This window comes from Erpetoichthys calabaricus, chromosome 1, assembly GCF_900747795.2.
Source record: "Erpetoichthys calabaricus chromosome 1, fErpCal1.3, whole genome shotgun sequence".
In the NCBI taxonomy this organism is placed as follows: Eukaryota; Metazoa; Chordata; class Cladistia; order Polypteriformes; family Polypteridae; genus Erpetoichthys; species Erpetoichthys calabaricus.
The window spans coordinates 230,635,775-230,659,572 of NC_041394.2; the positions used below are offsets into that span (position 1 = coordinate 230,635,775).

Below are 23,798 nucleotides of genomic sequence, written 5' to 3' on the forward strand. Positions count from 1 at the left end.
TACATTTTTCTTGTTTTTAATGCCTGTTTTGTGTGTTTTATTATTTAAAACTAGTACTTTTCATCTTTTCCCAAAATGTACAGTATTGATTTATTGGTTGCTTGTTGTTCCGAGAAAGTGCAGCATCATGGGAGTATTGCATTGTGAAGCGTTTTTCACAATGTCTAGTGCAAAGATACGGGAGTGTGAGATAGAGAGAGGAATGGACTTAGAACTCTGACAACCTTTGTCCCTTAAAAGTATCATTGGTGCTTTCACATTCAAACCTACTACCTCCTGCATTGGCTTTTCTGCAGTGCCATTGCAATGTTTGATGACTTCACATGCTGCCAACAGCTTCATCCCTAGCCTGCACATACATACCATCATCTTTACCTCACACTGGTCAGTGGCATTACCATCTGCCACATCTTACCCACCTTCAAAAGCCTGCTTGAAGCCAGGATGATAGCCAACACTGAAAGAGAGTTAGCAGCCAAAGTCTGACATTCTGTAAATACTTCTCTTATGTACTTCATCTTCACACCTGGTTTCCACACTCTCAGGATCTGTTTTTATTGGTGGCTTTTCTGGGTCATCTCACCCATTCTGACAGTCTTTGGCCTCCTGAGAAACATGTTTCTCTTAGATCCAGGAAGTTACAGTATTGTATGGAGATTAAGTGTATCATCTCTTGCCCTGTAAGTATACAGTATATGATGGGAACAGAAAAAATGCCTTGTCTCTGGCTGCATTATTTAACAAGCCATTCCTGGACTGAAACATAGTTATTTCTTTGTATATTTCAAACTTATAATAGACATTTTTTTCAAGAGGGAGCCTCTTCAATACAGAAAAGATAAACAATGCATTTTGCTTCGTTAAAAAGCAGTAAACAGGCAATGAATACTCTTAGCACTCACTGAAGTAGGCAGATTATTTTTTCACTTTTGTAGGCAAATTCCTAGCAGAAGGTACTTAGAAGTGGCATTGCTCCCATGTGTGATTGTGAAGTAATCAAAGTAGACGTAGTTGGTATTTAGGTGTATAGGTTTTGTGCGTTTGATTATTTACCTTCAAAAATATTTGGCATTACCTTTACCCTAACCAGCAATTCCACCTCAAGTTAAGAACCACCATTTTGTATTATTGCTTCACAGGTACTGGCAGAGATTTACTTGGTTTCCAAGTTTGAAAATTATTCTTTATCCACATTTAATCCTAAATGCATCTTAATCACTTGGATTGGCTGTCTCCAAATTATGGATTGTTGAAGAGAGTTTGTTGAATGCTAATAATTTACTTGACAACACCATCTGTTCTGTTTGCTAATTGACAGATTGTTTTTGTTTTCTCTTTCAAATTATCTCTTAAAGCTGTGATTTTATTTTGGTTTTGTTCATTCTTGTGTACATAAATATACATTCCTTTTGCAGTTCTTTTCAATCCTTAAACAATGAGAAGTCTTTCATATTCATGATGATTATGTACACTATTTATAGCTACATGCAGCACTGACAACACATTTAGTTTATCTGACAGATCACCAGGTGCTACACAGAGCGTGTTATTCATGGACAACACATACTGTACAGTTAGGTCCAGTAATAAATATTTGGACAGAGACAACTTTTTTCTAATTTTGGTGCTGTACATTACCACAATTAATTTTAAATGAAACAACTCAGATGCAGTTGAAGTGCAGACTTTCAGCTTTAATTCAGTGGGGTGAACAAAACGATTGCATAAAAATGTGAGGCAACTAAAGCATTTTTTTTAGCACAATCCCTTCATTTCAGGGGCTCAAAAGTAATTGGACAATTGACTCAAAGGCTATTTCATGGGCAGGTGTGGGCAAGTCCGTCGTTATGTCATTATCAATTAAGCAGATAAAAAGGCCTGGAGTTGATTTCAGGTGTGGTACTTGCATGTGGAAGATTCTGCTGTGAACAGACAACATGCGATTAAAGGAGCTCTCCATGCAGGTGAAAGAAGACATCCATAAGCTGCAAAAACAGAAAAAACCCATCTGAGAAATTGCTACAATATTACGAGTGGCAAAGTCTACAGTTTGGTACATCCTGAGAAAGAAAGCAAGCACTGGTGAACCTGGACGTCCACGGAAGACAACAGTGGTGGATGATTGCAGAATCATTTCCATGGTGAAGAGAAACCCCTTCACAACAGCCAACCAAGTGAACAGCACTCCCCAGGGAGTAGGCATATCGATATCCAAGTCTACCATAAAGAGAAGACTGCATGAAAGTAAATACAGAGGGTGCACTGCAAGGTGCAAGCCACTCATAAGCCTCAAGAATAGAAAGGCTAGATTGGACTTTGCTAAAGAACATCTAAAAAACCCAGCACAGTTCTGGATAAACATTCTTAGGACAGATGAAACAAGATCAACCTTTACCAGAATGATGGCAAGAAAAAAGTATGGAGAAGGCGTGGAACAGCTCATTGTCCAAAGCATACTACATTATCTGTAAAACACGATGGAGGCAGTGTGATGGCTTGGGCGTGCATGGCTGCCAGTGGCACTGGGACACTAGTGTTTATTGATAACGTGACACAGGACAGAAGCAGCCGAATGAATTCTGAGGTGTTCAGAGACATACTGTCTGCTGAAATCCAGCTAAATGCAGCCAGATTGATTGGGTGGTGTTTCATGACACAGATGGATAATGAACCAAAATATACAGCCAAAGCAACCCAGGAGTTTATTAAAGCAAAGAAGTGGAAAATTCTTGAATGGCCAAGTCAGTCACCTGATCTTAACCCAATTGAGCATGCATTTCACTTGTTGAAGACTAAACTTCAGACAGAAAGGCCCACAAACAAACAGCAACTGAAAGCCGCTGCAGTAAAGGCCTGGCAGAGCATTAAAAAGGAGGAAACCCAGCATCTGGTGATGTCCATGAGTTCAAGACTTCAGGCTGTCATTGCCAGCAAAGGGTTTTCAACCAAGTATTAGAAATGAACATTTTATTTCCAGTTATTTAATTTGTCCAATTACTTTTGAGCCCCTGAAATGAAGGGATTGTGTTAAAAAAATGCTTTAGTTGCCTCACATTTTTATGCAATTGTTTTGTTCACCCCACTGAATTAAAGCTGAAAGTCTGCACTTCAACTGCACCTGAGTTGTTTCGTTTAAAATTCATTGTGGTAATGTACAGAACCAAAATTAGAAAAAAGTTGTCTCTGTCCAAATATTTATGGACCTAACTGTATATCGAACTGATGCACAAGTCTTGCTGTAAATTTCACTAGTCCTTCCATTTACAGTATTATCAAATCTGACAAATTTTTTTTAGAATTTTGGGAAATTACGCCTATCCTGGCAGCATTTGCCTCAAGGTATGGACAAGTCCTGAATGGGGCATCATTTTAAACAATCATCCTGACTCATTTAAATGGAACCAAGTTAAAGTTGCCCATTTACCTAACACATCTGTCCTTGCCATGTGGGTAGAAAATTGGAACGCAAAAGAGAAAAACCCACACAGTCATGGGGAGAACATAACCCTCCATGCCAACAGCATGGGCTTGGATTTGAAGACAGGAAAAGAAACTGTAAGGGAGCAGCACTAACAGATGCCCTGAACATTTATTTATGCAGTTTATTGCTTAAATTCTCTTCATTGTAGGTATCCTGTACATCTGCAGGTGATGGCTGCTATGCTTTTACATTCATCTTCAAAAGAAGTGTTTCAGGCTACAGCAAACACTCTGGCGACCATGGCAGGAAAAAATGGTAATATCTATATACAAATTAAAGCCTTGTGAAATTAATATATGTGCATTGTTTTACACACTGGAAGACATACAGTGGTGTGAAAAACTATTTGCCCCCTTCCTGATTTCTTATTCTTTTGCATGTTTGTCACACAAAATGTTTCTGATCATCAAACACATTTAACCATTAGTCAAATATAACACAAGTAAACACAAAATGCAGTTTGTAAATGGTGGTTTTTATTATTTAGGGAGAAAAAAAAATCCAAGCCTACATGGCCCTGTGTGAAAAAGTAATTGCCCCCTGAACCTAATAACTGGTTGGGCCACCCTTAGCAGCAATAACTGCAATCAAGCGTTTGCGATAACTTGCAATGAGTCTTTTACAGCGCTCTGGAGGAATTTTGGCCCACTCATCTTTGCAAAATTGTTGTAATTCAGCTTTATTTGAGGGTTTTCTAGCATGAACCGCCTTTTTAAGGTCATGCCATAGCATCTCAATTGGATTCAGGTCAGGACTTTGACTAGGCCACTCCAAAGTCTTCATTTTGTTTTTCTTCAGCCATTCAGAGGTGGATTTGCTGGTGTGTTTTGGGTCATTGTCCTGTTGCAGCACCCAAGATCGCTTCAGCTTGAGTTGACGAACAGATGGCCGGACATTCTCCTTCAGGATTTTTTGGTAGACAGTAGAATTCATGGTTCCATCTATCACAGCAAGCCTTCCAGGTCCTGAAGCAGCAAAACAACCCCAGACCATCACACTACCACCACCATATTTTACTGTTGGTATGATGCTCTTTTTCTGAAATGCTGTGTTCCTTTTACGCCAGATGTAACGGGACATTTGCCTTCCAAAAAGTTCAACTTTTGTCTCATCAGTCCAGAAGGTATTTTCCCAAAAGTCTTGGCAATCATTGAGATGTTTCTTATCAAAATTGAGACGAGCCCTAATGTTCTTTTTGCTTAACAGTGGTTTGCGTCTTGGAAATCTGCCATGCAGGCCGTTTTTGCCCAGTCTCTTTCTTATGGTGGAGTCGTGAACACTGACCTTAATTGAGGCAAGTGAGGCCTGCAGTTCTTTAGACGTTGTCCTGGGGTCTTTTGTGACCTCTCGGATGAGTCGTCTCTGTGCTCTTGGGGTAATTTTGGTCGGCCGGCCACTCCTGGGAATGTTCACCACTGTTCCATGTTTTTGCCATTTGTGGATAATGGCTCTCACTGTGGTTCGCTGGAGTCCCAAAGCTTTAGAAATGGCTTTATAACCTTTACCATACTGATATATCTCAATTACTTTTGTTCTCATTTGTTCCTGAATTTCTTTGGATCTTGGCATGATGTCTAGCTTTTGAGGTGCTTTTGGTCTACTTCTCTGTGTCAGGCAGCTCCTATTTAAGTGATTTCTTGATTGAAACAGGTGTGGCAGTAATCAGGCCTGGGGGTGGCTACGGAAATTGAACTCAGGTGTGATACACCACAGTTAGGTTATTTTTTAACAAGGGGGCAATTACTTTTTCACACAGGGTCATGTAGGTTTGGATTTTTTTTCTCCCTAAATAATAAAAACCATCATTTAAAAACTGCATTTTGTGTTTACTTGTGTTATATTTGACTAATGGTTAAATGTGTTTGATGATCAGAAACATTTTGTGTGACAAACATGCAAAAGAATAAGAAATCAGGAAGGGGGCAAATAGTTTTTCACACCACTGTATAATTAAATTTTTGGTCACATTTAACATACTGGATTTTTACCTAAATGTGTGACACAGTAGTTTAAATGTCTTGGTAAATCTTATTTTTGTATGCCTTGTAGTTAAAATCGGTAAATCTTATTTTTGTGTGCCTTGTAGTTAAAATCAGATCAGTCCTTTTATCCAGTGGGATACACATTAACATTTTTGAACTAATGAAGAAGCACATTGGCTTTCCAGAAGTGGCAGAGAGTGCATGTCGGCTTTTGTACAGTCTGTTCCAAGTGAAGTAAGTAATATGTTGTAAATGTAATATTTTAATTTGTTGTGTATGTTATCTCCAGTTTGTAAAAATATTCATTTGTGCAGAGGTTTGTCTGAGTAGAATTTTAAAATCCAAGAGATAGTATATTAAAATTTAAGCAAGAGGTAAAAAATATATAAAAACAGTTTTGTGCTCCTCTTCTGAGATGAATACTGCTTTATGAGTTGTACTTTACCTGGATTGACCATTAAAATTTAAAACTAACGTCTTTCTTCAAAAGGATTCTACTCAGTGTTACACAGGCTGACTTTGATTAACATTAGATTCAAGGTGAATCAGTATTTTCTTGAAGGTGCAATACTGGTTGCCATGGTAGCCACAATTCAAGAATTATGTAAGCCTTGGGGAGAAGGTTAAAGAAAATCACTATAGTTCAGAAATGTCTCTAGCTATTATACAATTATTTTTAACAGATGGCTTCAGTTATTCATATAAATAGCTATTTTCTTTTTGAACCAGAAGAGTGTCTTTCTGTGCACCTACATGTTAGGAACGTTTTGTTTAATATAATTGTACAAGAAGTGCTGGGGCACAGGATAGGGAATGGGCAACCCATACTGTCCGTGGTGGTACTTCATACATATCAGTATGGGCAGACAGCTTCCACCATACTACAGTAAGTCCTGCATGTCTCTAGAGTACTTTGTTATGTATATGTGAGATAGAGAGGTAGGGGGTAGGTTGGTTGGAGTACGCTTGTATGGAGACAACATAACTTATGAGAAAACTGAAATTGAGGAAAGTTGGACCTTGGTGCTTAAAAGAGAGAGAGAGAGAAGGTAGCTTAGAAGCTACCGTTCAAGTCAGATCCCTCAAAATGGTTGGTTAGGGCTCATAGACATATTATTGGACCTGATCTGAAAGACCACACTGACATAATGGTTCTATGACCTACCTCTGACACTGTGTGTGCTACATCCTGAGTGGTTTTTAATATACATTTAATTCTTTTAGAATAGAAAAAGAATTGGATGAAGACGAATGAGCAAGGAGGAAGACAGATAGACATTAGCAATGGGAGAAAAAAATAAATACAGTATAGTACTGTGATATTTTTGCAGTTTTTCAATTACACATTACAAAGAATTTTTTGTTTCATCTTTGATTGTACTGAAGCAATACATTTTATTGATTCTCACATACATTGCTTATGTGTTTCCCTAGTTGGTGCACTGCTACTACTGTATAAGAAACTTATGCTGAAATTGCTTGTCACTGGTGTCTGGTGGATCCTTTCTTTGCACCCCCCAATTACCCAAAATGTGTTGATGCCACATATAAATATAGCCATAGCTGCAACAAAATTCTTCATGCAAAAAAATGTCTATTATATATCCGTTTCTAAGTTGTGATGGTTTAGCTATACCAAGATGTCCAGGCAAGTATCCACCATCGGTCTAGTCTTTACTTGGGTGCTTTATAGTCCAACTCAATCCTGAACCAAGTGTGTGCATCCACAATCTCAGCTCTGACCAGGCCTCCTTCCCCACTATGTGTTTCTGAGTGTTGATTCAAAGGCGTTAGTGTTAGTGTTGTGTTAGTGGGAATCATCTGTATTTCAGTTTGAGATATTCATGTTCAGATTATTTGTGAACTTATTTGTGAGGGTGGTAGACTAATTTTGTCTACTTCCAGCATTATTTTTGTTTGAAATTAGTGTTGAGCCTTAGAACAGAGGGAGATGTTATATGAACAAAAGTCAGTTCATAAACAGTGTGATAAAAGTCCCTCTGGATTGCCTCCCAGACTTGGTAACAAAAGTGCCACAGCAAAGATCCCCCTTTCTCATCTGCTGTTTTTCATTCTTTCTTGCTCTAGGCCTCAGTCTTTCTTCATTCATTTGAGTGTCCACTAACCTTTACTTCAAAATCTGTGCTCAACAGACCCACTTTAAGCTGCACCTGGGGATTACTTTTAGCCAGACTCTGTAATCAGTTTTTCTGCAGGGATTGCCATCAGTTATTCTCCAGAGACATGAGACTAGAGGCTCTTCTAGCAGCTTATGGACTTACCATTGCTCTTGCAGTGCAAGGCCTCCAAGGCAGTTCCCCTGGTACCTGTTTTAACAGAGGGACGACAAAACCCATACAGTCTGTTCTTTAACTGTGTGTCTTTTTGTAGCCTGGAGATGTTGTCTGTTCTGGTGTTTTCTCTGTGGTCTCTGGAAAACAGTCTGGCAACCAAGGTAAACACCTTACTTTGGATCATCTGGCAACTAGCATCCTCAGAAATATATTATGTTTACATCCAGTCTGCCTGTCTCTCTCTTTTTCTCTCTCTCTTATATATATATACTAGCAAAATACCCGCGCTTTGCAGCGGAGAAGTAGTGTGTTAAAGAGGTTATGTAAACATATATATACATAAACATATATACATATAAATACATATCTACATATACACATATCTACATATATACATATACACATCCACATACATACATACACAAACACATATATATTATATTATATTATTATTATATTATATTGAATTAGATTGTCATGCAAGTGACTTCCGGTTTGAGTGAACACTGGCGGGACTGGTCGCCGCTGCTCGCCGGTAACTAGACTATGTGATTTTGTGGGTATTTTTTTTTGCCATTTTGTTGACATCTCTGTGTGGCTGTATATGCTGTGTATGCATTTAGCTTCAGCCTAACCTCCGTTTCGTTTGAAACTTACCGGCTTATTCTCTGGACGTCTGAGCTGCCTGTGGCCTCCTCACCTACAATGTGGACTGGTAGGATAATCGCCTGGTTAACGCTTGTTTGGAGTCTTCTGTCGCTCGTTATCCAACCTGCGACTGGCCTCCTCCAGTATCCAGCTGCTGAGCTTCTTCGACTGCGTCTTCTCCAGTCTGTGCCTGTGCTGTCGGTGCTGTATTTCGACCCGGACGTCATACTTCTCCCTCGTCGGAGATACATCCACCGTGGGTCCCGCCGGAGATTCCGAACGGACGTCTCGAAAGGAATTAACTCTTTTTGGTCTGATTTTCGGCACCCTCCACACAACACAGATAGGAACGCTGACCATAGCGTGTTGGCCAGCTTAGCTCGGTCAACTAACACCACTGTCAAATGCGACAGCAACATTGTCAGCTTTGGTCTACTGAACATCCGCTCACTCACGAGCAAGGGACATCTCATTCAGGATCTCCTCATTGACCGTAAGTTTGACTTTCTCGGTTTAACTGAGACTTGGCAGCAACCTCAAGACTTTTCACAAATTAATGAATGCACCCCCCTGGGGTTTGTTTACACTTGTCAATCCCATGCCTCTGGCCGTGGAGGAGGTGTCGCGATTATATATCGCGAGAAGTGGAAAGTCCTGCCGTTGTCTGCTCCTGCTGTTAGCTCTTTTGAATCGACTGTGTGTCAACTGTCTGTCCCAGTTCCTACCATCCTCCTAAGTCAAACAACAATTTTTTGAACGATCTTGTTACCTTCCTTACTCATTTATCTGTAATTACTCCAAATATAATTCTGCTGGGGGATTTTAATATACATCTGGACAATATCAATATCCCTCTCACTAGAGACTTTTTATCTTGCCTGGAGAGTTTTGGATACCAGCAGCACACTGATGTTCTTACCTATTGTAAAGGACATATCTTGGACCTGATCTGCTGCTCTGGTGTTGTTCCTTTTGATCTCACAGCAGATGAACTCACTATAACCGACCATTTTCTTCTTTCATTCAATGCCAAACTTACCTTTTCTGTTCCTAAGCTTCCACGTCTCATAGCCTTTCGCAACATTAAGAATATTAACTTGAATTTGCTGTCTTCTAGAATTGATACCCAAATGGACTATTATAATTTATCCACTCCCATAGAACTGGTCGCATATTATAACACTTGTCGTAATCCATCCATCCATTTTCCAACCCGCTGAATCCGAACACAGGGTCACGGGGGTCTGCTGGAGCCAATCCCAGCCAACACAGGGCACAAGGCAGGAACCAATCCCGGGCAGGGTGCCAACCCACCGCAGACTTGTCGTAATGGTATTCTTAATTCTCTGGCTCCGCTAAAAACCCGTTCTGTTTCTTTTTCTTTTTCTGCCCCTTGGTTTACGCCTGAACTTCGGCTTCTGAAAGCTAAGGGCAGGCAACTTGAAAGGTTGTTTAAAAAATCCGGACTCTTTGTCCACAAAGAGATGTATAAAAATCATCTTCTCTATTATAAGGATTGTATAGCTCAAATCAAATCTAATTATTACACTCAGTTAATTACTTGTAATACAGGTAACACCAAGACTTTGTTTTCTTTACTTAATAATGTTACACAACCTCCAGACTCTTTACCATCTCACCTTTATTCAACTGCTTTCTGTAATTCTCTTATGTCTTTTTTCAACGAGAAAATCCAAAGGATACATCAGCACCTTGGTCCAGATCCTCTCTGTATTCCTTCTGAACTACACTCGCCTATTCACTCTTTCTCTTCTTTCCAGCTTCCCACTTCCTCTGAAATCTCAGATCTCATCTGCAAATCCTAGTCATCTACTTGTCAGCTGGACCCCCTGCCTACAGTTCTGGTTAAAGCCTGCCTCCCCTCTCTAGTCCCTCTCATTTCTGCCATCATTCACTCTTCTCTTACTACTGGTATTATTCCCTCATCTTTTAAAACTGCTGCTATAACCCCAATACTAAAAAAACCTGGTGCTGATCCTACTAATTTCAATAATTTTCTCACCATTTCTAACTTGCCCTTTATCTCCAAAATTCTTGAAAAAATAGTAGCTATCCAACTTCACACCCATTTATCTCACAATAATCTATATGAAAAGTTCCAGTCTGGTTTTCGCCCCCTTCATAGTACAGAAACGGCACTTGTTAAAATTACCAATGACCTCCTTATGGCTGCTGATTCTGGTCTAATCACTGTTCTCATCCTCCTTGATCTGAGTGCAGCCTTTGATACTATTTGTCATACCACTCTCCTTAATAGATTATCTTTGAATGGCATTACTCACACTCCACTTGATTGGTTTAGATCCTACCTCTTAGGCCGCACTCAGTTCATACAACTTAAAACCTTCACATCCCAACCCACCGCTGTTACTTCTGGTGTGCCCCAGGGCTCTGTCCTGGGGCCTCTTCTTTTTATTATTTACCTTCTTCCCCTTGGCAATATTTTTCGCAAATATAACATTAATTTTCACTGTTATGCTGATGACACCCAGCTCTACCTTGCTGGTAATCCCACCTCCTCTTTTCCACCACCCTCGCTTATTGACTGCATTGCTGAAATTAAATCCTGGTTTTCTTTGAATTTTCTTAAATTAAACAGTGACAAAACTGAGGTTCTCCTCATTGGTTCAAAATCATCATTATCCAAAACCAATAATCTTTCTCTTATTATTGATAACTCTGTTGTTTCCCCATCATCTCAGGTCAAGAGTCTGGGTGTCATCCTCGACAGTACTCTATCTTTCCAATGTCACATTAATAACATCACCCGGTCTGCTTACTTCCACCTACGTAATATTAATTGCATTCGCCCCTCCCTCACTCCTCATACCACTGCCATTCTTGTTCATAGTCTTGTCACTTCTCGGCTGGACTACTGCAATTCACTCCTCTTTGGTCTCCCTAATAAATCTCTTCCTAAGCTTCAGTTAGTCCAGAATTCTACAGCACGTATCATCACTCAAATCCCATCTATTCACCATATTACTCCGGTCTTGCAGCAGCTTCATTGGCTCCTGATCAAGTTTCGTATTGATTTTAAGATTCTACTATTAACATTTAAGGCCATCCATAACCTCGCACCTCCATATCTGTCTGACCTTCTTCATGTTGCCATTCCATCCCGTAACCTTAGATCCTCTTCCTCCACCCATCTGACTGTCCCTCCCGCCCGTCTAACCACCATGGGGAGCAGAGCTTTCAGCCGTTCTGCTCCCAAGCTCTGGAATTCATTGCCTGCGGATCTCCGAAATATCAAATCATATTCATCCTTCAAATGTAAACTTAAAACACATCTGTTTAAAATGGCTTTTTCTTTTTCCTCCTGATTATAATGGTTTTGTTTGGTTTTAATTTCTAGATTTTCTGATGTTTTAAGTTTTTTATAATTGTGTCGTTTATTAATTATTTATTTATTTATTTATTGTTTGTTCGGTGTCCTTGAGTTCCCTGAAAGGCGCCTTGTATAAATAAAAAATGTATTATTATATATATATATATATATAATATTATATACACATACAGACACATATATATACATATAGATATTTACATATCTACATATATATACATATCTACATACATACACATATATCTATCTATCTATCTATCTATCTATCTATCTATCTATCTATCTATCTATCTATCTATCTATCTATCTATCTATCTATCTATCTATCTATATATATATATATATATATATATATATATATATATATATCTCTATATATCTCTATCTATATATCTCTATCTCTCTCTCTCTATCTATCTATATATCTCTATCTCTCTCTCTCTATCTATCTATATATCTCTATCTCTCTATCTATCTATATATCTCTATCTCTCTATCTATCTATATATCTCTATCTCTCTCTCTATCTCTATATTCCGGCCAATACCCCCAGGCCGCCAGGTGGAGCTTTCCCTGCAGCATGGACGTGCCCCGAGTTCCAGCAGGGACTCATGGACTATGTAGTGTTTATGCACAGCCCTGCTGGATGCCTTGGGGACCACCAGGAGTCGCTGTAGGGAAGCCCGTGGACTCTTATATGCCCTATAACCCGGAAGTACGTCATAATCCCAGGACAGGAGAAAACGGTGTACTTCCAGGTTGAAGAAAAGGACTGTTTACCCTGACCCGGGAGGAATAAGGACTTGTGGGTTGTGCCAGGAACCACTTCCGGGTCAGGGAGTATAAAGGACTATGGGAAAGCCCAGTACGCCGAGCTGAGCTGGGAGGTAGGGTGGCGACGTGTCTGGGAGTGGTGGTTAGTGTATTGATTATTGATTTATTATATATGAGTGTTGTGGAGTATAGGGTGCTTAGTGCACATATTTGTCTAAATAAAAGTAATATTTGGACTTTTATATGGTGTCTGACGTCTGCTCAGAGGGTTCAAGGGGTCACGGAGACCTCAATCTTTCACAGTGGCGTAGTCTTGGCAGGATTCTCTGGCCGTCAGTTTTTGGCAGAGGACCGGAATTTAAATAAATTTCTGTGGGGAGAGAACCCTAAGCAGATATCGTCGGAGCACCCGAAGGTTGAAGAAACACTCCATTTTAAAAGCGCTGCAATAGTGAGCCTTATACAGACCATGATGGGGAAGAAATCGGGAAAGAAGAAGGGCAATCCCGACTGAGTGAAAAACATGACAGAAGCCGAGATGACCTGGACTTACCTGACTGGGAGTGAAGAGGATCGGCAATAATAAAAGCCGAGCAAGCTCGAGTGGCCCAGCAGCAAGAACGCTATCGGCCATTGGTCGTGTCAGAATCCCAAAAAGGGTTGGGAACCCAGCTGCCAAGTGCGGAGGTATGTGCCGGGAAAACGCCTGAAGTTTCGGGGATGTTTTTTTCCTATTTTACAGAGACATGCTTCCAGAAAGCAGACGGTGCATTGGATGCCTGCGTCATAACTTGGCAAGATGGCCGCGATACTCGGAAGGCAGGCCAGGCTGGGAGTAGTCACTTAACAAGCCCATTCGCGGATCCTGACCACGTGACCTCGCGCGATGGATTGTGGGAAGGAGAAGGTCAACTCCAGTCCATAGGTGAGGTCGTCATTTCCCCAATGGAACAAAGCTCCCTGAAAGGGAAGGGGGTGGCGAGCGAAGCAGCGCCGAAATTAAAAAAAGGAAAGGAGGAGAGGGACGTGACTGAATGGGCTGCAGATAAATTTGAAAAAGTAGATCGCAGTCGGCCGCTGGAGGCTACCCGAGCCTCTTTTGACTCCAACGCCCAAGAGTCTTTGTGGGACACTGAGCACGTGCCGACAACGGACGTGCCCATTGGCTCTCAGCCGGTAGCAGCGCCCAGGCCATCTGAACTGCGAGACTCCAATGACCAGAAGCCTCCGCGAAGCCCAGCAGAGCACGTGACTGGAATGGACGTGCTCATTGGCTCCTGGTCGGCAGGTGAGTCGAATACGGAACCGAACTTACCTCCGGTCGAAATAAATAATATTTTGGACATGCGGAATATCGAGAAGTTGCTCGGATCCGTGAGTCGTTTTTTTCAGGAATTAAAAGAATTGAAGGAACGCGTGGAGGAGCTGGGAGCTACAGCCGAGGCGCCGCTAAAGGGACTGATGGAATTCCTGCAACGATTAGGCCGAGAAGCCCCGTACTCGCGTGATGCAGCGGTACAGGTAAGCCCGAGCCATACCGAATATAATAAAGGGACACAGTGCGATCCGGCACCGCGGTTAATAAGTAGCGGCTGCCAAAGCGCTGTGTGCCTGACAGTTGAGAATGGCATGGTGACGGAGTGGACGGGTGAAGGTCCCATCGAACCAGGACAGCGATACGAGATGGCTTACCGGAGCGATACGGACCTCGAGACCCCGTCCCGCGTGAAGAGGGAGTTGTCGCTAGTTAATGGAGGGGCGGAGGAAGTGCCAATCAAACCGGGGCAGCTGAAAAGTGCTGTTACCCGGGGCGAGGGGTTACTAATGACGCCGCCTCCTATATTGTATAGGACAACGGGCGTGCAAACAGCAAAGAGGCTCTCTCTTCTCCATAGAGAGCCTCATGCTGTGCACAAGCCCCAGAGTAAGCAGGAGATCCACAAGCTGGTACACGGGTCTCCTGACAAGATAGAGAAAAGGGCAGAGAGCAACGAGGCGGCAATAACACCCTCCTTGGCGGAGAAAGGGGCGGATACGGAGCCGGACGTTCCATGGCAGTTCCAGTCTCACAGAGGACGGCGGGTTTGCTATAACTGTTGTCGGCCGGGACACCTATGGCGATGTTGTCCTCGGAGGACAGGGGATCAGAGGGATTCTCATTATAACGTTCCCCCAAGGTTCTCCGGGGAGGCTAGACAACCATGCCGAGGACCGGCATACGGATACTCCTGGATGAAAACGTCCCTCGCGGGGCTGGCTGCTCAAAATCGTGGTTTTTCGCTGGGGGAAGGGTACTGTGATATGTGGCCGGCTTTTCATTCCGGCCAATACCCCCAGGCCGCCAGGTGGAGCTTTCCCTGCAGCATGGACGTGCCCCGAGTTCCAGCAGGGACTCATGGACTATGTAGTTTTTATGCACAGCCCTGCTGGATGCCTTGGGGACCACCAGGAGTCGCTGTAGGGAAGCCCGTGGACTCTTATATGCCCTATATATATATATATATATATATATATATATATATATATACACACACACATACACACATATATTATATACACATACATATACACACATACATGCACTTACAATAACATAGAAATCAATATAAACAACATTAACATCATTATCATATGAGAATATGAAGTAATATATAAGAAGCACATTTCATATAAATATAAATTATTAAACAGTAAGATCTTCTTCTATAATTTGCTACCGTGGCTATTCGTTTGTCTGTCCAGGATTTTAAATCACCTGTAGCTCGCAAACCGTTTCACCTATTGACTTGAAATCTGGTACACATATAGTACGTCACGTCTACTATCCGCTTTATGGGTGATGATTGTATTACTCTTTTTATCTTTATTTTATTTTATTGTAGAATCAACTCCTATCTGCGCACACCAGGGCGGCCGTGGGCGGATGCGTATGGTGTATTCACTCCATGTTATCGTGCATTGCGCTGTCACTGGTATTTTGATAAAAGAATTTGAACAACATATAAGAAGCGTATAAATTATTAAACAGTAAAACATTAACATTTAAGAAGTAAAGTTACATTGAGTACTACTGCAGTGCCTTCGGGTATACCTCATTTTTTGTTTGCCCATTACATGCTTAAATGTATACATATTTTGGTGTACCTACCCGAGAACACGCGACATATAACCGACCGTGGGAGAAGCATGGATTTTAAACACGCGTTGAGTTCATCTGCTGGTCTCCCTCGTGGAATAACTGGTAATGTTTGACTAAAATCTACAGCGAGTAAAACGACATTACCTCCTTTTTTTTTTTTTTACGATCTCCGAGATCTTGCTTTCTTCGGTTCAAGGCTTCATAAGCTGTTTTATGTTCCATGGTGTACTTATCCCAAACCATCATCTTTGAATGTTGTAAGACTTTCGCCTTGTATGTAGATCGGGGTAATTACATTCATTGCATTCCTAGTCTGAATCACATTCTGATTGTATGGGTGGTTACCTGGCAGGTAACGCTTATGCTTGGTCATCAAGTCATCTAACATCCGGCACGTGCCCTCTTTTAATTGCGAGAAGCAGATATATATAGCCAAATTCTCGCGCTTCGTTGCGGCGAAGTACTGCTTTTAATTTTTTATTAAGAAGAAAAGAAAAGCTTTTTAAACGGATCGAAAATATACCAATAATAATTTGTTAAGGATCTGTTTTTTTGTGAACCTCCCTTTTCACAGCTGTCACGCTACGGCGTGTGTTTCGTTTATTTGACAGTATGTACTATAGTTCGTGGTAATTACATTCATGGCATTCGTTTTCTGAATCACAATCTGATTGTATGGGTGGTTACCTGCCAGGTTACGCTTGTGGTTGGTGAGCAAGTCGCCTTACGTCCGCCACGTGCCCTCTTTCTGTTCCCAGAAGCAGATCATAGAATGGTTTTAATAGTTTACTTTCAAATAATGCAAGGAGTATGCGACACATGTTTCTCCCTAATTCTGGGCTCATCAGGCATACACACTCACTGCATCCCCTCTCGGGAATCGAATCTCTATCGTCAGCGCCAGAGTTGAAGCCACTAACGTTGCGCTACGGCGTGTGGTTCGTTTATACCTCATGTCTTCTCATTAAACTTTTATCTCGCGAATATGTTATTGCAATCCGCAGCGGGAGCGTTTCTATAAACTTAATTTAAACTTACGTTTTACACCGTGCTTTGTTTCCCTTATGAAGATGCTTGTATGCTTCAGTCGCTCGCTTCTTATTGTTTCGCTCCCTTCTCAATTGTTTAATGAATTTTTTGTTCTTCGGCTCTTCCTTCATTTCTCCCTACTGCGTTCACAGTCTTTTCACGTGATTACGTGGGAGGCGTGATGACGTGACACTCAACTCCGCCTCCCACGGCCATCGAGTTGCCGTCCATTACAGTATATTGCCAAAAAAGAGGTTCCAGTTATGACCATTACGCGTTGAATTTCGAAATGAAACCTGCCTAACTTTTGTAAGTAAGTTGTAAGGAATGAGCCTGCCAAATTTCAGCCTTCCACCTACACGGGAAGTTGGAGAATTAGTGATGAGTCAGTCATTCAGTCAGTCAGTGAGGGCTTTGCCTTTTATTATTATAGATATATATATATAATCTTTTTCTCTCTCTCGGTGCACAGCCATTTTAAGATCTCTCCAAAGATGTTCAATCGGATTCAAGTCTGGGCTCTGGCTGGGCCACTCAAGAACATTCACAGAGTTGTCCTAAAGCCACTCCTTTGATATCTTGGCTGTGTGCTTAAAGTCGTTGTCCAGCTGAAAGATGAACCGTCGCCCCAGTCTGAGGTCAAGAGCGCTCTGGAGCAGGTTTTCATCCAGGATGTCTCTGTACATTGCTGCAGTCATCTTTCCCTTTATCCTGACTAGTCTCCCAGTCCCTGCCACTGAAAAACATCCCCACAGCATGATGCTGCCACCACCATGCTTCACTATAGGGATGGTATTGGCCTGGTGATGAGCGGTGCCTGGTTTCCTCCAAACGTGACGCCTGGCATTCACACCAAAGAGTTCAATCTTTGTCTCATCAGACCAGAGAATTTTCTTTCTCATGGTCTGAGAGTCGTTCAGGTGCCTTTTGGCAAACTCCAGGCGGGCTGCCATGTGCCTTTTACTAAGGAGTGGCTTCCGTCTGGCCCTCTACCATACAGGCCTGATTGGTGGATTGCTGCAGAGATGGTTGGCCTTCTGGAAGGTTCTCCTCTCTCCACAGAGGACCTCTGGAGCTCTGACAGAGTGAACATCGGGTTCTTGGTCACCTCCCTGACTAAGGCCCTTCTCCCTCGATCGCTCAGTTTAGATGGCCGGACAGCTCTAGGAAGAGTCCTGGTGGTTTCGAACTTCTTCCACTTATGGATGATGGAGGCCACTGTGCTCATTGGGACCTTCAAAGCATCAGAAATTTTTCTGTAACCTTCCCCAGATTTGTGCCTTGAGACAATCCTGTCTCGGAGGTCTACAGACAATTCCTTTGACTTCATGCTTGGTTTGTGCTCTGACATGAACTGTCAACTGTGGGACCTTATATAGACAGGTGTGTGCCTTTCCAAATCATGTCCAATCAACTGAATTTACGACAGGTGGACTCCAGTTAAGCTGCAGAAACATCTCAAGGATGATCAGGGGAAACAGGATGCACCTGAGCTCAATTTTGAGCTTCACGGCAAAGGCTGTGAATACTTATGTACATGTGCTTTCTCAATTTTTTTATTTTTAATAAATTTGCAAAAATCTCAAGTAAACTTTTTTCACGTTGTCATTATGGTGTGTTGTGTGTAGAATTCTGAGGAAAAAAATGAATTTAATCCATTTTGGAATAAGGCTGTAACATAACAAAATGTGGAAAAAGTGATGCGCTGTGAATACTTTACGGATGCACTGTGTGTATATATATATATATATATATATATATATATATATATATATATATATATATATATATATATATATATATATACAGGTACCCCTGTCTTTTGCCTTCTTTGGATACTAAGCATTCATGCAGGTTGTTTAGCCCTATAGCAGCCCTTACAGTGTTGCTGCTCCATCTTTTCCTTGGAAGTTGCCTGAAAGATTAACGCTGCCCTGTGTCAAATTGTTTATGTCCTCCTCACAACAGTTAAAAAAACAATATTTTTAAGGAGCTAATTAAAAATCCTAACAATAGAATTAAGGTGTCTTACAACAGAAACCAGAAGTGAGTTCAGAATAGCAGCTGCTGCTCATGCACATCCTGTTATGTTGTCAAAAACCAGACATTTGGAAGTTTATAAGAAATTGAAGTTTACAGACCTTTGCAAAGTCAAAATTTTTTAATGATGAATTAAAATAATAGCGTACAAATACTATTGATTGAGGGTTGAATTTTAACCTAAGCATCCAATTGTATTATATCCATCTAGGTATTTTTTGAGCTCCTCTACTCTCATTTCAAGGTCTCAATTTGAGAGAAACATACAGAGATGCCCCTAATGCCAGATGTAGCAAAGCATCATGGAAGATAGAGGCACACAGCCTTAGAAGGGGAAGTATGGTCCCATTCTGTCCTTTGAAGAGTGCAGGCAGCAGAGGAGTTGCCCAGGAGAAATGGTCCTTTGAGGCCAATTGTATCTTTAGAGGTTCAGGGAAACCAGTTCCATCTAATAGCAATTTTAGCCTGGTGACCTTAGAGGAAATAGAAGGTAGTCTCTGACCCTGAAAGTGATTCTGGAGCTTGGACCAGAGGCAACCCTGGAAGGAGCTTTAAATCCACCTCCATGCTAGTAGTCAGTTAAATTCAGAACCTGAAGGAAAGGGGGCAAACACTTACTTCGATTGGGTTAAGAAACATAGTGGATAAGAAAGGTAGTGCTTTTGTGTGGTATTTGAGTAAAGAGTACATCGGTTGAGTTTTTGTGTGTTTTTATTGTACTCTGAACAGTTCAGAGTACAGGTAGGCCTTCACCTGGCACCACTGGGATCTGAAGCGTGTTGAAGTAATGATAATGCACAGAAGGATCACTTCTAAACAGTAACTAACGCATCATCATACCTTTAAAATGGCATGTAAATCAGTACAAGTTGGATAATCTAGGAAACAGAAGCATTAAATAAAAAAGCAAGTGAAATTTTAAGTAAGTGTCCTGGAAAGGTACCAAACAAACCCAAATTAAAAATGGTACAGTACCAGCAATTTGTTTGTCAAAGTTTTTGATACAGAAAGTAAATGTCTGGTTTTCTTTGCTTTGACATGCTCAGGACATGATATGATGTGGCACGAAGTATTGTGTGATCGTGGGTTCACAGGAGACCTCGACCCAATCCCCTTATTGCTTCAACGTACTTGCCACTTCATGGGGGACCCCTCCCTCATTTTGCTTCAAAGAAATCACAACTTCACAGGGATTTATTGAATCAATATGGGACATGGCACAGTGTACCAAGTATGGTGTGATTTGGAGTTCACAGGGGACTCCACCCCCCACTTATTGCATTTTGCTTGAACTTATCCACGATTTCCTGGGGCACTCAATTGCTTCTTAACTAATTTGGTACCAGTACTGAAGTCTGAAAGCTGGTATTGATACCAAAGTCAAAATTTTATTACCAATCCAGTACTATTGCCGGATTGATGAAGAAATTGGTTTATCTGGAGGTAGATTTTTTGAAGGTCTTCGTGTACTACTTCAACTACTATTACTCCTGCTGCTGTTGTAAGCAGATGAGTGGACTACCACTGCAGACTGCAGTTTGGAGAAGCAGTAGGTCTTGATATATTTTAGGTTTGTTTGTATTTTGCCTTGTTCTTTTTAGGTCTACTACTCTACACCATTTTTATTTACTTTTTGCCTCCTCAATATTTTACTGTATACTATTTGTATCTGAGCTCAGAGGTATGTTTTAACAGATAATCTTTGTTTTGCCTGGACAGTTACATATTATATACTGTTTATACTACTCAGAGCCAAAATTAGAAAGAATATAGCTAATATATCAGAAATGTTAAGTGTATTTTACTAATGTACTCTCCTGTAAGCCTAATATTTAAATGTTTAACATTCATTACGTTATTAACACTGCTTAAACATGAGATATGAAAAAAGATTTGGCTTACTAACACTAGAATTCCTGAAGCCAACGAAAAAAGTTGTAATGTTGGGCCACCTTAAATTCCTTCTCACCTCTTCATCAATGTCTTTGTTTTGCAAGTAGCAAGCTGCCTGCTATCCCATCCCTGACCAACGCAGTTGACGTTTTCCTTGCTTGAGTCTGTTTATCTGGGTGTGGGATGCCTGTAGTTGTATAGGGTAAGTAATATATTGTTATTTGGAATACATACATTTCATGTGTGTTCCAGTGTCTACAACAATCTATGTAAATATAGGATAATAAAACATGTGAGGCAAGAAATGTTGAACACATGACTGAAACTGAAACTTTTTTCATGTTATTGTAAAAATTAATAGAATGTTGAAGTGAAATGTATAATGTGTGAAGTCTGAAGTTCAAAAATAAAGACTTTCACAAAAGGTATAACAAAACAAGTGTGCCTTTATTCAAGAATATAACTGAAGAAAAGAAATTATTCAGTTTATATGTTGCTGTCAATATGTAAAAACTGAAGTCCAAATATCAATCAAATGGTTTGTGTATAGGCAAGAACGGCTGCTTTTACATCAAGAGGTTGCGGGTTTGATCCCAGGTCTTCCCCGCATATACCATTATAGTAGTAAGCTGCTGTTATTATTACTTTAATATAATAATTACATACATTTACTTTGCGTCTGTGACAGCCGTTCTTACCTCAACACCAACCTTGCAGTTGGTATTTGGACTTCAGTTTTTACTCATTGACAGCAACATGTAAATTGAATAATTTCTTTTTCTTCAGTTATATTCTTGAATAAAGGCACACTTGTTTTGCTATACCTTTTGTGAAAGTGTTTATTTGATATTTGGACTTCAGTCTTCACACATTATACAGTGCATCTGGAAAGTATTCACAGCGCATCACTTTTTCCACATTTTGTTATGTTACAGCCTTATTCCAAATGGATTAAATTCATTTTTTTCCTCAGAATTCTACACACAACACCCCATAATGACAACATGAAAAAAAGTTTACTTGAGGTTTTTGCAAATTTCTTAAAAATAAAAAAACTGAGAAATCACATGTACATAAGTATTCACAGCCTTTGCTCAATACTTTGTCAATGCACCTTTGGCAGCAATTACAGCCTCAAGTCTTTTTGAATATGATGCCACAAGCATGGCACACCTATCCTTGGCCAGTTTCGCCCATTCCTCTTTGCAGCACCTCCCAAGCTCCATCAGGTTGGATGGGAAGCGTAGGTGCACAGCCATTTTAAGATCTCTCCAGAGATGTTCAATCGGATTCAAGTCTGGGCTCTGGCTGGGCCACTCAAGGACATTCACAGAGTTGTCCTGAAGCCACTCCTTTGATATCTTGGCTGTGTGCTTAGGGTCGTTGTCCTGCTGAAAGATGAACTGTCGCCCCAGTCTGAGGTCAAGAGTGCTCTGGAGCAGGTTTTCATCCAGGATGTCTCTGTACATTGCTGCAGTCATCTTTCCCTTTATCCTGACTAGTCTCCCAGTCCCTGTCGCTGAAAAACATCCCCACAGCATGATGCTGCCACCACCATGCTTCACTGTAGGGATGGTATGGCCTGGTGATGAGCGGTGCCTGGTTTTCTCCAAACGTGACGCCTGGCATTCACACCAAAGAGTTCAATCTTTGTCTCATCAGACCAGAGAATTTTCTTTCTCATGGTCTGAGAGTCGTTCAGGTGCCTTTTGGCAAACTCCAGGCGGGCTGCCATGTGCCTTTTACTAAGGAGTGGCTTCTGTCTGGCCACTCTACCATACAGGCCTGATTGGTGGATTGCTGCAGAGATGGTTGGCCTTCTGGAAGGTTCTCCTCTCTCCACAGAGGACCTCTGGAGCTCTGACAGAGTGACCATTGGGTTCTTGGTCACCTCCCTGACTAAGACCCTTCTCCCCGGATCACTCAGTTTAGTTGGCCGGCCAGCTCTAGGAAGAGTCCTGGTGGTTTCGTACTTCTTCCACTTACGGATGATGGAGGCCACTGTGCTCATTGGGACCTTCAAAGCAGCAGAAATTTTTCTGTAACCTTCCCCAGATTTGTGCCTCGAGACAATCCTGTCTCGGAGGTCTACAGACAATTCCTTTGACTTCATGCTTGGTTTGTGCTCTGACATGAACTGTCAACATGTGGGACCTTATATAGACAGGTGTGTGCCTTTCTGAATCACGTCCAATCAACTGAATTTACCACAGGTGTACTCCAATTAAGCTGCAGAAACATCTTAAGGATGATCAGGAGAAACAGGATGCACCTGAGCTCAATTTTGAGCTTCATGGCAAAGGCTGTGAATACTTATGTACATGTGCTTTCTCAATTTTTTTATTTTTAATAAATTTGCAAAAATCTCAAGTAAACTTTTTTCCCGTTGTCAATATGAGGTGTTGTGTGTAGAATTCTGAGGAAAAAAATGAATTTAATCCATTTTGGAATAAGGCTATAACATAACAAAACGTGGAAAAAGTGATGCGCAGTGAATAGTTTCTGGATGCAATGTACATTTCATGTCAACATTTTATTAATTTTTACAATAACATAAAAAAGATTCCGTTTTAGTTATGTGTTCAACATTTCTTGCCTCGCATTTCCTATTATCCTACATTTACCTAGATCGTTGAAGACACGGAAACACATGAAATGTATGTATTCCAAATAAAGATATATTATTTACCCTATACAACTCCAGGCCCCTCACATCCAGTTAAACAGACTTGAGCAGGGAGAACTTCAGCTGCGTCAGTGGGGGATGGGATAGCAGGCTGCGTGTGCTGATTGACACATTTGCAAAACAAAGACACTGATGGAGAGGTGCAAAGAATTTAAGGTGACTTTTTTCGTAGGCTTCTGGGATTCTAGTGTTAATCAAAGTAAAGGTTCAATTTCAACAGCATACGCTGAGCTAATTTCAGTACACTTCAATTTTTATGTCATAACAAAAAGGTATCAAATGTGGGATTATTGTGTCTGGACCATTCCAAAATTTACTTCCTAAAGCTACTTTTTTTTTTACTTCATCTGCTTTATGCTACTATATATGCAATAAATTATATTAAGTTACTGGCTTCAGGAAAGTCATAATACCTAAAATAATTACTGCTGTTCCTGATACATATTTCTCACCTCTTGCTTT

General features: G+C 41.0%; 1 protein-coding gene across 3 annotated transcripts in view; it reads left to right on the forward strand.

The window, feature by feature from the left end:
- The window catches only part of lrrk2 (leucine-rich repeat kinase 2), a 305,946-nt gene that overhangs the window by 110,764 nt on the left and 171,384 nt on the right, over nucleotides 1–23,798 (forward strand). For all 3 annotated transcript variants that reach the window (XM_051934956.1, XM_028812383.2, XM_028812390.2), the window contains exons 11-12: nucleotides 3,630–3,736; nucleotides 5,568–5,697. In XM_051934956.1, coding sequence (XP_051790916.1) covers nucleotides 3,630–3,736; nucleotides 5,568–5,697 — 237 coding nt within the window. The remainder of the gene's footprint in view (nucleotides 1–3,629; nucleotides 3,737–5,567; nucleotides 5,698–23,798) is intronic.